The 13,496-nt window shown below is 35.1% G+C and overlaps 1 protein-coding gene across 1 annotated transcript; it reads left to right on the plus strand.

The window, feature by feature from the left end:
- Window positions 1-463: 463 nt before the first annotated feature.
- LOC133330710 (serine/threonine-protein kinase PRP4 homolog) lies at window positions 464-12,729 on the plus strand. The gene is made up of 9 exons (XM_061539116.1): window positions 464-468; window positions 5,748-6,110; window positions 6,188-7,265; window positions 7,333-7,677; window positions 7,889-8,121; window positions 8,182-8,290; window positions 8,365-8,797; window positions 8,899-9,002; window positions 12,526-12,729. The coding sequence occupies exons 1-9, from the start codon at window positions 464-466 to the stop codon at window positions 12,727-12,729; spliced, it is 2,874 nt and encodes a 957-aa protein (XP_061395100.1).
- The last annotated feature ends 767 nt before the right edge of the window (window positions 12,730-13,496 follow it).

Raw genomic sequence — 13,496 nt, forward strand, 5'->3', positions numbered from 1 at the left:
CGCCGTTGTTTTTGTATTCGGTTTTAGTTCTAGTCCTACACCACCACCATAACTATTGACTTTTTTCCATGAACAAGAAGTACAAACGTTCTTTCCGATTCAACGACGAACGATTCTGCTGTCACTGTTCTGTTTGCTTGCCTGCTTTTGCTTCTGGGGGGAAGAGACGTCGTTTTGCAACACTGTTACATGTGAGAGAATTATGAAAGAAGAGAATATTAAATTGTAAGTCCAACAATTGTTCCGATTAATTATAGGCCAGCTTACCACTTAGTATTATTTTTTTCTTACAAGATTTTAGGAAAAAACTGCCCTGTACGGTTAGAATTTTTTCAAAAGGAAAAAATAATCGAGCAAAATGACGTGCTTAGGGATAAGTTAGTCGACTATCGACTATTTGCAAAAAACCGAAATGTCAAAATAGATTTGTAGGTTGAGGGAAAATCGATTTACTTGTATGGACATGAGGTGGGTTCGTTTATATTTTTATTCAATAACATGGCGTTTATAAATGACATTTTTGTGCAGACCATATCGCAGATACACACCATTTTCACCAACACATTTAAAATTTCGTCAAATGTTTAAAGCTTTTTCCATTTTTTTTATTAACTATAAACAATTTATGACATTTACAATTAATAATTATTTCTAGTTCTTCCTCATATTCACTTAAACAGCAATAATCCAATTAATTAATATCCCATTTCAAAGTGATTGATCTAATCCTGCGGTAACCTGACGTGAAAAAGGACCAGATTTTTTTTAAATCCTGCATCCAAGTTCCTCTGACCATATGTTGCTGGTTCCCGCACAGTAGTTCTTACGAATGACGCCAATAAAGTAGGCAATGTGAGGTCGTGCAGACCTCAATCAATATATTGGATGCATGGTACAATTATACAAGGTAGGGTAGCTTTATGTGCAATAATGTCAGAATAAATGAAAATAAATGCAACAAGTCGTTCTGTTCATTTGACATATTTTTAACATTTTACTAAAAACGGGAAAATGAATGGAATGCCAGGTTTTCTTTTAAAAATCGAGTTGGGGATATGATTTACATATTGATTCATTCACAAATTATACATTTCTTATTACAAATGTTGAAAAATTCATATTCAAACAAGTCGTTTTAAAAATGTATTTTGATATATTTTTCAAAACATTACACACACATGGTCTGTTCCCGTACTGCAAGAATATACTATTTTTTACTCCGATAACACTTTTTTCCTTTATGATATCGAAAAAAAATAGTAAAATCGAGTAGATTCTTGCAATACGGGAACAGACCAACAGTCAAACATTTTGGATATGACTTTGGCATAACAACCACAGTACAAAAAATTGCAATTTAAAAGTTGATATGGCCTAAAAAATCCAATCGATCTCAAGTATGTCAAATATAATCCAATGGAATTGAACTAAAATATTCAGTGAATGGAGATTTAAGGCAATTTGAGAAATTGAGAGTGACGCTAGCAAGACACACAAGACATCCATAATTTAGGTAATGTAGTATGGGGAGAACAAGGGTTACATACACTGGTGGCCAATACTAAAGCAACTAAAATTGCAATGATAATGAAAGTCGTATAACTTTTTCAGTATTTAATCGTGTGCTTTATTTACTTAAAAATAACAAAAGCATAAATGCAAAATTCATTTTGAAATAAAAAAATAATGCACGAAAAATTGACTCGATTTTTGGTTGGACAAAACTAAAGCAACTCTTTTCATAAATCCGACGGGGCGTACAAAAATATTCAACTTCCCACTATGGCAAAATGTTGTGTACGGCCGTATTACCCAAATACGTCGAATCCATATCTTCAAGCAAATAATACAAACCGCAAAACAAAATTGAAAATTTATTAAATTAATCCGCATATTTTTAGTTTCCATTCGAAATTTCAAATTTCCTGAATGTTTTGTTTTTATTTTCAACAAAAGAAAAAAAAATGAAAAATACATTCTGTCAATGTTGAAATTGTTCAACTTGAAATTTTGTATGTTCGACATATTTCGGTAAGTCTGCTTTTCCACAGGCAGATTTTTATTTGGCAAATTTTTTGTTTTCTCTTTTGAAATTTCGCTTGCTTTTTCTTTAGCAAATTTTTCTTTGCCAAATTTGCGAATCAAAATACAAAAGAAAGAAAATAAAAGTCAAAATTGTTTGCATTTTAAAGATTTTTTTTAATATTTTATTTATTTTTTATATATTTTATTATATAAATTGCAAAAATTAAAAATTAAATTTCACTTGCACAAATTAAAGCAACAGGTTTGTAAACAAAAGCCGGCTGTGTGTCAGTAAAGCGAATAGGTTCAAAAGGAAATGTCAACAAAATTGTTTTCAACGAACAGAGCAAAGCATAATTTGCGTGTACGGCAAATTCTGAACAGGCAAATTTTTGTTTTTTTTTTCCTCGCACCCCTCTCGCCTACAAACTTAGTATTTGCCAAATAAAAATTTGCCTGTGAAAAAGCAGACTAACATTCATATAAATACATGTGTTCTACTTTTGTGGTGAAAAACGTCGAACGAGCTAGTTGAATTTTAGGTAAGGCTGTAATAGATGTTTCCAATTTTTTCATTAATTTTCTTTTGACAACATTCAGCTTTCAAAATGTATGTGAAAATATATTTCTTCGAAATGTACGCACAGCATGTGTTCAGTGACAAAAATTTGGTTATCATTTCTTTTTATTAATATTTTTAAGTTCCCTGCCTCTAAATTCTCAGAGAAGTAAAAACAGGAACATAAATTAGACGAGCTGTGGTAACCGGTCTACATACCCAGAAACAAGAAGCCATTTATTTCCTAAAAAGAATCGGTAAGCCATATTGGCTTTGCGAAAGTTAATAACAATTGGAATTTGACTCAGTGGAGAAATATTATAATACGTTTACATTTAACCGGATTTCGTTAACACAGTGGGTTTCAATTATCAATTCCTTTGCATATATGTCAAATAAATCCTCATGAAGTAGTTTAACCCGGTAAAAAGTTCTAACGTATATGCCGTTTTATGTTCCCGTATGAATTAAAGTTTACTATTTAAGACTCAGGCCTCCGTATAGCATTGGTACAAGGAAAGCAGCCCATTCCTTTATATGATGTTCGATCTATTTACGAGAGTTACGAAGTAATGGATCTGATTGTTTATACCAATATGTTGGAAATCGCAATGCCTCCCTTCGAGGAAGAAAATATACTGCATGTTTTGGCATTTCAGGTTGACAATAACCTCAAATATAAATCGCGACATGTCATTGGTTGGCTTTAGGTTTGACCATGCAAAAATTGCGTCAATTTAATTTTCCATTGAATATTTTTTATTTCAAAATAAATTTTGCGTTGATTTTTTTTTTACTTTTTTAAAAGGGAGTAAATTATATATTTTTTCAGGAAAAAAACTTTCATTATAAAAGTACATTTGCATATATGATCTTAAATTGACTCGATTAACGAAATCTAGAAATACACCCTAATTGTTTACACATACCTTTAATCATGATCTAAATGACGATAAGCTGATGTTTGTTAGTATGCATACAAAATTATTAATTTGCGCCAAAAATTTTTGCTTGCAATTTGAAAATGAAAATAAAGTTAACAACAGTGGAATGTTTTTGCAATGCTAATGGTGTTTTTACACGATATGTATTTTACATATGTGCTGTCACTTTTTTGCATATGGAAATCGAACTTGTCATGTGAAACATACGCAAATTTCAATGTGTCCAAACGATATGCAATTACATATGTATTTTTTCCGAATAGGACGCGCTCTATTTTCGCATGTGAAACATAAGGAAATCAGCTGTTTGAATGAAACACATTGTTGGAAGAAAATATTTCAGTTGCAAGTCAAAGAAAAGGATGAAAAGGCAACAATTACAAATTATTATTTCGTTTGTAGGTGTTTAATAAAAAAAGATGTTGATTTAAGAAAAAATAAAAGTGATTTTTTTGTTTATAGGTTATGTGATATGTGAAATACATATGCCGATTTGAACACAAAAATAAATGTTTTGTGTACGCCGCTAATTTTGACACACATAAGGAATTACATATGGATGAAATAAGTGACAGCACATATGTAAAATACATATCGTGTAAAAACACCATAACATCGTTTGGAAAGTAAAAAAAAACACCTAAAAACACAAAAATTCAGTAAATAATTTTTATTTTCGTTTGATCTTCCATTTTTGTATTTGGAAACCGCTAAATTTAAAAACAAACAACATGTGAAAACAGTTACAAATTTTGGTACATTGTGATAGAGTAGTATTTTCATGATTGCGATCAAGATTTAAAATAAAACCTGGCGCATGATGATTTAAATTTGTATGATAAATCATGGTAAATTCGGTCTGGTTAAGAAAATATACCCTGATTTAGCCTTTATCATGATGTTATAAGTAAATCCGCTTTTAGCCTTAAAACGGCATATACATTAGAACTTATTACCGGGTTAACCTACTTGAAGAGGATTTATTTGACATATATGCAAAGGAATTGACAATTGAACCCACTGGATTAACAAAATCTGGTTAAATGTAAACGTACTATAAGATCACGGATGGATAGCACGACGAGATATCAGGTTCGTTCCCGCACTTTTTGATAGTAAAGCTAGTAAAAGAGCGAACTATCAAAAATTAATCTCACATATAAGATTTGCGCAAAAAGTAAAGGAACGAAAAATAGTTAAAACATGAAGAAACGTCAAAATCAAAAATTTCATCAATTAAGGACAAAAAAAAACTACAGAAACCTAAAAGAAACAAGAAGTTAAACGGCAAAGAAACAAGAAGTTAAACGGCGTCCATTGTGTGATTTTGATAATATTAATATTTATTGTTTATTTTTTATATGTATAATTTAGATGAAAACATTATCGAATATTTGGAAATGGAGTTTCCGACGACTCCATGTCCGGAAAGCATTACATGGCTGGACGCTCCCAAAATGTTAATGTTTAGGCGCTCCACTCGGATCATTTTGAAATGATTACCGTAAGTAGCCCTCCTTGTGCTGACTACAGTGATATACATTTCATGTGGGGAAATACATACTTCCCGAGACATTGGCCTTGAAATTTCGGAGCATATTTTGTTTAAAACAACCTTTTCACATATGGACAAGCGCATACATGCCTACGCAATCCAAATTCTTTTTTAAAATTGTATATACATTATGATGATATATTCTTCATCTAGTTTTAAACCACAAACCATAACCTTTAAAATGATACTCATATTACCTTGCTGGAAAACGGCTGATTAAAACAACATACTCTCCGAACTTTAAAGGCCCATATCTCGGGAAGTATGTATTTCTCCCCATAAAATATATATCACTGTAATCAGTTCACCGAGGACTACTTACTGTAAAAATGTCAAAGCCCCTAAACTTGTCATAAGCCCATGATATTTTGGGCCAATGTACACACATTGGTTAGTACGATTAACCAATAGAACTTGATGATGCGCGTTCCCAAATCAAATGTCAAATTCGTTTTAACTCTTTTAAATTTAATTTCAAATTGTCCTACTTTTCGGCTAAGGGAACGCTTTTCTAGCAAAAATTGCAAAACTAGTACAATATAATACTATATTGCAGGTTTGGGAGCACAACTATCATTTTACAATTGGTAGTGGATGGCGCGACAATTAAGCTAGGTCGGGTGTTCTAGTTTTTGATTTTTATTGATTTGCTAATCTTCTTTAGATATAAGAAATTTCTAATTTCGTTTATGTCCATCAATCATCAGAAAAATATTCAGAAGAAGAGATCTCGCAGGCACTCTGCTGGGTCATCGTCGGACACCGAATCGGAACGAGAGGTGGTCGCGGTGGAGAAGAAAAAAACTGGTGCTCTAAATGAAAAATTCACAGAAATCATGGAAAAGGTAAAGAAGGATACGAATAGTGCATTGCGAGTGGAACACGATACGAAAACAAATAAATTTCTGATAACCAAGCCGAATTTGCCAACCGATCCATGTAGTCTGGTCGAAGAGATTACCAAGACAATACAGAATAAAGTATTGCCCACAATGGAAGTTGCTTCATCCGGTTCGGAGAGTGAAGTGTAAGTAAATTCCATCATCATTGGAAAATGTATTTTCTAATTAGCATAACGATTTGTTTTTCATATCAATCATTTAGTCCTGTGGAAGACGCCAGTCCAGTTGTAACCATTATTGAGGATGACCTCAATTTGGAGGATCTCATGAAACAAAAGGCATTACTACAAGCCCGTTTGGGAGCTTATATGTCCGACACAGAAGGTGATGACAGCCGTCCAAATTCTGTACCCAAAAAACCCGTTGTACACCTTGAGAGCCAGAAGAAAAATGAAACTTCACACGTAGTTCCTGCAGATCTTCCTGCAACTAGTAAAAACATAGACAAACTTTCTAATAATAACAAAACGAATGATGAAAATGATGTTATATTATTGGATGATTCTAGTGAAAGCCCAGACGGTAGGGGAGGAGGAGCAGGAGTGGATCGTCGTGTTAGCAAGAAAAGTCACTCGAAGGAACGTGAACGCAGTGGCAAGTCCAAACGAGATATTGTTGCGTCTTCTTCGTCTTCGTCACAGACAAGGGAACATAAAAGTTCTCGGGAACATCGAGACTCGACGAGAAGCAAACAACAGCAGTCACATAGTCATAGTCGAATTCGTAGCCGTAGTCGTTCACCAGGCCGAAGGGATAAAAGTGATAGATATTCCAGAGAGGAAAGAAGACGACCGGCGGATGTGGAAGAAGATCGCAGCAGGATTCGACACCGTGAACATTACGATCAAAATCGCCAAATGGAAGATTTAAGGCAGGAAATCAATCGCGACAAGCAACGTGAAAATGATACTGGTCGTGATAGGGAGAATAGGGGTCGTGATGATCGAATGCGTCAACATGATCGCGGCAATCATCGTGGTCGTGAAAGGGAACGTGACCGAGATCGTGATAGATGGATGCGTGAGCGTTCACATAGTCGCAGCAAAGCTGAATCTGATCGCAAACGAGAACGGGATAGAGATCGTCAACGTTCCAACAGAGATCGTAGTGAACGCAGCGATAAGGATCGATATAGGGGATCGTTGAGCGAGGGACAAAAGGCGCTACAAATTGATTCAAGCAGTGATGAAGATGTCAATTTGGACATTAATATCGACGAAGATGATGATGAAGAGAAAATCATTGAAATGAGACGTAAACAGAGAGAGGAATTATTGAAGGTAAGCTGAGAAAAGTGGAAAATTGAAATACCTAATTTTATTATTTTGTTTAATTTTTTTTCCAAAGAAATTGGGTGGCAAAGAGGAACAACCAAAACCAGAAAACAACATTAGCAACAATCATAATAAAACGGAAGTAGAACCAAAGGATGCTGTGGAAAAACGAGACGCATCACCACCATCTCCATTTGAACGTAAACGTTTACGTTCACGTACGCGCTCTCGATCACCTGTTACCTCAGAATCATCACGTCAACCTACCGATAATGCCGACGTCAATTCCGATACTGGAAATGCTCCACAGGATAATAACAATAAGGGTTCTAACAACACAACGACGACGGCGGCGACAAAGGAAAAACGTCCAGAATGGGATATGTTTGCCGATCAGGATGTTGATTCAAATTTCGATGTGAGTTGTTGGCTTGTAAAAATCAATTTCAATTTGTAGTTAATAGAACAATAGTAGTTTCAAAATTTTTAAAATTTGTCGTGAATGGGAAAAACTTTTCCGTTACAAAATTCAAATTCACGGAAAATATTGCCTCTGAATTATTTTCGACAGGATATTTTACAGATTTCAATGTGTGTTCAAATATTTATTTTTTGCATATTTTTTATAGTCTCCCAACACAATTGTTCAAAATAAAAATATGGTTGAAAATCCCGCATTGACCGACAATTGGGATGATGCCGAAGGTTATTATCGTGTACGTATTGGTGAAGTTTTAGATAATCGTTATGTGGTTAGCGGTTACACGGGCCAGGGTGTTTTCAGTAATGTCATTCGAGCCAGAGATCAGGCTAGAGGCAATGCCAATGTTGCCGTAAAGATTATAAGGAACAATGAAATTATGTAAGTTCGTTGTTCAACATAAACTATGTGTTGTAATATTTTAATAATTTTATTTCGTAGGCACAAGACAGGTTTACGTGAACTGGAAATTCTTAAGAAACTTAATGATGCCGATCCCGATGATAGATTCCATTGTTTGCGGCTGTTTCGCCACTTCTTTCACAAACAGGTAAATCTATTTGCCAACAAATATTAATCCTTTAAATTTATTATTTTATTAAATGTTATTTGTTTCTGTTCTAGCATCTTTGCATGGTTTTTGAACCGCTGGCTATGAATTTACGTGAAGTCCTCAAAAAATATGGCAAAAACGTTGGCCTACACATTAAGGCTGTACGCAGCTATACACAACAATTATTTTTGGCTTTGAAATTGTTAAAGAAAACCGGTATACTACATGCCGATATTAAACCCGACAATATTCTGGTAAATGAAAATAATTTAATTTTGAAATTGTGTGATTTTGGTTCGGCCTCCACAATAAACGACAATGAAATAACTCCCTATTTAATTTCACGATTTTATCGTGCACCCGAAATTATACTAGGCATACCGTATGATTATGGTATTGATATGTGGTCAGCTGGATGTACCATATATGAATTGTATACGGGAAAGATATTATTCAGTGGCAAGAGTAATAATCAAATGTTGAAATTTTTTATGGATTTAAAAGGTATGTTGAGTCGGTTTTTTACTGTGATATTTATGAAAACGTTTGTTGTTAAATGTGTTAAATATTTTGTTTTTGTTTTTCTTTTTTTGTAATTCCAATAGGCAAAATTCCTAATCGTATTATACGTAAGGGCCAATTTAAGGATCAACACTTTGATCAGAGCTGTAATTTCCTGTATCATGAAATCGATAAAGTTACAGAAAGGGTAAGTTTTGTTAATATTTGTTTTTATCATTTTAGTATATTGGTTAAATCATATTTCAAGTCATTGAAAATATACTATTAGAAAGGAAGGAGTAACCTTCTTTCTAATAAAAAGGAAGGAGTAACCTTCCTTTCTAATAAAAACTTAGGCTTGTTAAAGTTTTGTGGGGTTGTATTGACATCTAAATACATAAAATATAACGATATTGCGTGCATGTTTTAGAAATATTTTTCAAGAACCTAACAACAGGGGTGGGTTTTTTTAAACAAATATTTTTAATGACCTAACGGAAGGCGTGAATTTTTTAAAAATATTTTCAAGGTCCTAACGGAATGCGTGGATTTTTTAAAAATACTTTTAAGGTTTTATCAGAAGGGATGGATTTTTTTAAATATTTTTTAAAGACCTATCAGAAAGCGTGGATTTTTTTAAATATTTTTTAAGGACCTAGGTTAGGTTTGGGGATGTGCATTCACTTATGTGGCTGCGGCACTCTGAGACAGTTAGGTCCGTTGTGATCATCCACAAGAAGAAAAGAGATAAGGAGAGATCTATAGGGGAGAGAAGATTGTAGAAATAAAGAGAGATGAGAAGCTTACTGAAAGATATAAGAAGGTAAGTTTGGAATAATGTTGATGGCTATGGAGATCAGACATAAGATATATTACGTGTTAAGATTGCACTTTCCAAACCACTTTAGGTTTCTAAGTAGGCTGTAGATTAGAGGAGGTTCGATTGTTGAGAAGAAGCTAAGACTCGGTGGAAAATGAGCACTCACTGGTCTGTGCCACCTGTAAGCCAAGAATGGACAGTGACACAGAAGATGCTCAATTGTCTCCGACTCCGCCTCGTCAACGCAGAGTCTACAGTAATCAATTGCATCAAGATCCCATTTACTAGTAAAGGCCCTGATATTGGAGTGACCAGTGATGATTCCTGTCATTACTCTTATTTCAGCTTTGCTCAGGCCCAGCAGTGAATGCGTTCTTTTGGTAGACAGAGTCGGCCAAATGGATCTTGACACGTTGCACCTAGGTTCGTTGTGCCAAAGTTTATAGGCTCTTTCGTCGAAAAATGCCTCAAAGTTCCGGTAAAAATGATATATGGGTTGTTTGGTTGAGTCATCAGTTGCTAGATCTGTGGATTGAGATCCTCGTCTAGCTAGTTCGTCCGCCCAAGATGTCACAATGTCCTGGTACCAAACACAACCGATAACTGTACACACTTGAGGACGGCCTCAGATTTGATATAACAGGATTTGATGGCTTTAAGAGCCGCTTGACTGTATAGAAGGCCAGACCGTCCAGAGGAGGGTTACTTCGGTTCCATTCGTCTATACTAGGAATAACGACATCTGCATCGTCAAATCTAAGGACTGGTGATATATGGTCGCTTGGTCCAATGTCATACCTGGTTCGTTCAAGATACGACCATGCCCAAAGGTACAACTTCTCCAGAGGTTTTGTTCATGCAGCCTTAGGGCGCTATGCTCGGCCTGACACTTAATGCTGAGGCCCAGAGGCTTAAAATTCAGCATTGCGTTCAGAGCTGCTTGTGGCGTACTCCTCCTGGCTCCTGGCTCCTGTAACTAAAATCGAGGCGGCTCCTTATACCTTATCTAATTTACTGGACGCCGAACTTACGATTCCTAGTGAACATTATCAGTTCCGTATTTGTTGGATTTACACCAAGGCCCTTCGCCCTGGCCCAACGCGACAGCGTCAGTAAGGCTCTTTGCATATGCTCCGAGATTGTTGATGGAAATTTTCCGGAAATCAATATCACCACGTCATCCGCATAAGCTAAAACTTTGATACCTTTCCCCTCCAGTTCCATCAGTATATTATTAAATACCAATAGACATAGCAACGGCAAGAGCACCCCTCCCTGAGGTATGCCTCTAGTTACCGTTTTCCTGATTTTTGTAAGTAACCTTTACCTTGTTCCATAGATCCGGAACATACGAGAGAGTCAAACACGCCGTATAGATACTCTCAAGGATCAGATATATATTTGGCGAGGCAAATTGAAGCATCGCCGATTTATATGGTTTGAATGTATTGACTGTCCATCGTATCTTATTTATGTTAACCACCTTGCCAATGAGATCAAAATCTAGTGTCACAGAGTCACAAGAGGCTGAGTGTCATCACGTTCACCATCGGTGGTACCCATATCTTTGCAATCTGGGAAATGAGTTTCAGCTAGGAGATTAAGAGTCTCAGAACCAGAGCCCGTCCACGCTTCATCCTGCTTCTTGATACTTCCGATGGACTTCGGATCCTTGGATAGTAGCCTTCGAAACCTAGCAGCGTCGTTGACTCCTATCGACTCACAAAATTTTTTTCCAAGACTTTTTCTTTACCCCTTTTGATCTCACTCTTGTATTTGTTGAAACTAGCTCTATGGGAGTTCCAATCAATATCGAGTTTAGATTTATGCACCCTGTTGTACAGTCGTCTGGTCGCTTTTCTGAGCTCACCATGTTCCTTGTTCCACCACACTGGCTTAGATTTTTTCCCAGGATATGTAAGCGGACAGGATCCCTTATGGCATCTGAGAAGAACGTCCGTTAGATTGTCCACGGCCCAATTAAGTTCCAAAGCTGTTCCTAAGTTTGTATTATGCGTCAGCAGGGTGTTCATTAGTTCCGTGAATTTCTCCCAGTTTGTTCTCCTTGGATTCCTATAAGGCTGTTGTTTACCTCCGTCAAAAGAGACCTCGAAGAAAATCTTTAAATGATCCGAAAAGGAATATAAATCAGAACATTTAGGATCTATCAGAAGGCGTGGATTTTTAAAAAAATATATATTTTTTAAGGACTCCTTCTATCGACTCACAAAATTTTTTTCCAAGACTTTTTCTTTACCCCTTTTGATCTCACTCTTGTATTTGTTGAAACTAGCTCTATGGGAGTTCCAATCAATATCGAGTTTAGATTTATGCACCCTGTTGTACAGTCGTCTGGTCGCTTTTCTGAGCTCACCATGTTCCCTGTTCCACCACACTGGCTTAGATTTTTTCCCAGGATATGTAAGCGGACAGGATCCCTTATGGCATCTGAGAAGAACGTTCGTTAGATTGTCCACGGCCTCATTAAGTTCCACAGCTGTTCCTAAGTTTGTATTATGCGTCAGCAGGGAGTTCGTTAGCTCCGTGAATTTCTCCCAGTTTCTTCTCCTTGGATTCCTATAAGTCTGTTGTTTACCTCCGTCAAAAGAGACCTCGAAGAAAATCTTTAAATGATCCGAAAAGGAATATAAATCAGAACATTTAGGATCTATCAGAAGGCGTGGATTTTTAAAAAAATATATATTTTTTAAGGACCTATCAGAAGGCGTGGATTTTTTTTAATTTTTTATAAAAACGTATCAAAAGGCGTGGATTTTTTAAATATTTTTTAAGGACCTGGCATACATATATATTTTCATTTTAATTTTGCATATTACCATCTAAAAATATTTCCACTCAATCTAAATCCATTTTTTCTATTTATTTATCTTTCTTTTCAAATAAAATATAGGAAAAAATTGTTGTTATGCCAGTTATCAAGGCGACACGTAACCTGCAACAAGAATTGATTGCCGATCAAAATTTGCCCGATGATCAACATCGTAAGGTTACACAACTAAGGGATTTATTGGATAATATATTTGCTTTGGATCCCTCGAAACGCATTTCATTAAATCAGGCCCTTGTACATCCATTCATACAAGAAAAGATGTAAATACAAGCTTTGGCATGATGCGTAGCCACCGTCAATCAACGGATGATCGATCAATAGAGCTATAAATAAAAATGCGGATGAAGGAAAAACACACACACAACTATTGTTTTGCTGCTAAAATGTCCTAGCAATGCTAAATGTAAATTTTTTATCTAAACACTATTATTTTCACATAAAAACAACAACAACAAAAGATCGAAAAACAACAGCAAACAATAATCGTACAGTTTAATTACAAAAAAAAAAATAAGTGGTAGTTATAAAAAGCATTTAAATCGAAATTGGGTTTGTGGTTGTATAAAAATGAAACCCACATGTGGTGGGAGAGCAGTCATTTTTATACATAATCAAACAAACTCACACACACACACACAGATTATTTGTAAAAGTGCATAAATTAAAAAAAAAAACTAACATTCGATTTGGAAATGTTAAAAAAAATTATATATATTACTATAACAACAACACACTCTACAAAAAACAAAAAACGTATAGGCATGCCCGATTTTAAGCTATTTTTAGTGTAAAAGATTTCTTTGCAAACACTCGTACATACAATTGTAGCGTGTTTTATATTAATTATAATAAGCAATGTTTAAATCTAAAATTTTAGTAAAGATATAATACCAATTGTCTGTGACCAAAACCTAAAACAAATGAAGCATGTATTATTTTTTATTTACTTCAAAAAACAAAACAAAAAAGAAGAGAATTTTCGTTTCATTTTTTTTCCTTGGCTGGTTTTATTAACTTTTTTACCTTTTCAG

This window comes from Musca vetustissima, unplaced genomic scaffold (assembly GCF_032173495.1).
Source record: "Musca vetustissima isolate MV318-11 ecotype Yass unplaced genomic scaffold, APGP_CSIRO_Mvet_v1 utg7881, whole genome shotgun sequence".
NCBI lineage: Eukaryota > Metazoa > Arthropoda > Insecta > Diptera > Muscidae > Musca > Musca vetustissima.

Bases quoted from the DNA above. Each gene is read 5' to 3' on its own strand.
- LOC133330710 (XM_061539116.1), top strand. The intron at 6,111-6,187 runs GTAAGTAAATTC...TCAATCATTTAG, and splicing joins TCCGGTTCGGAGAGTGAAGT to TCCTGTGGAAGACGCCAGTC. The intron at 8,291-8,364 runs GTAAATCTATTT...TTTCTGTTCTAG, and splicing joins GCCACTTCTTTCACAAACAG to CATCTTTGCATGGTTTTTGA.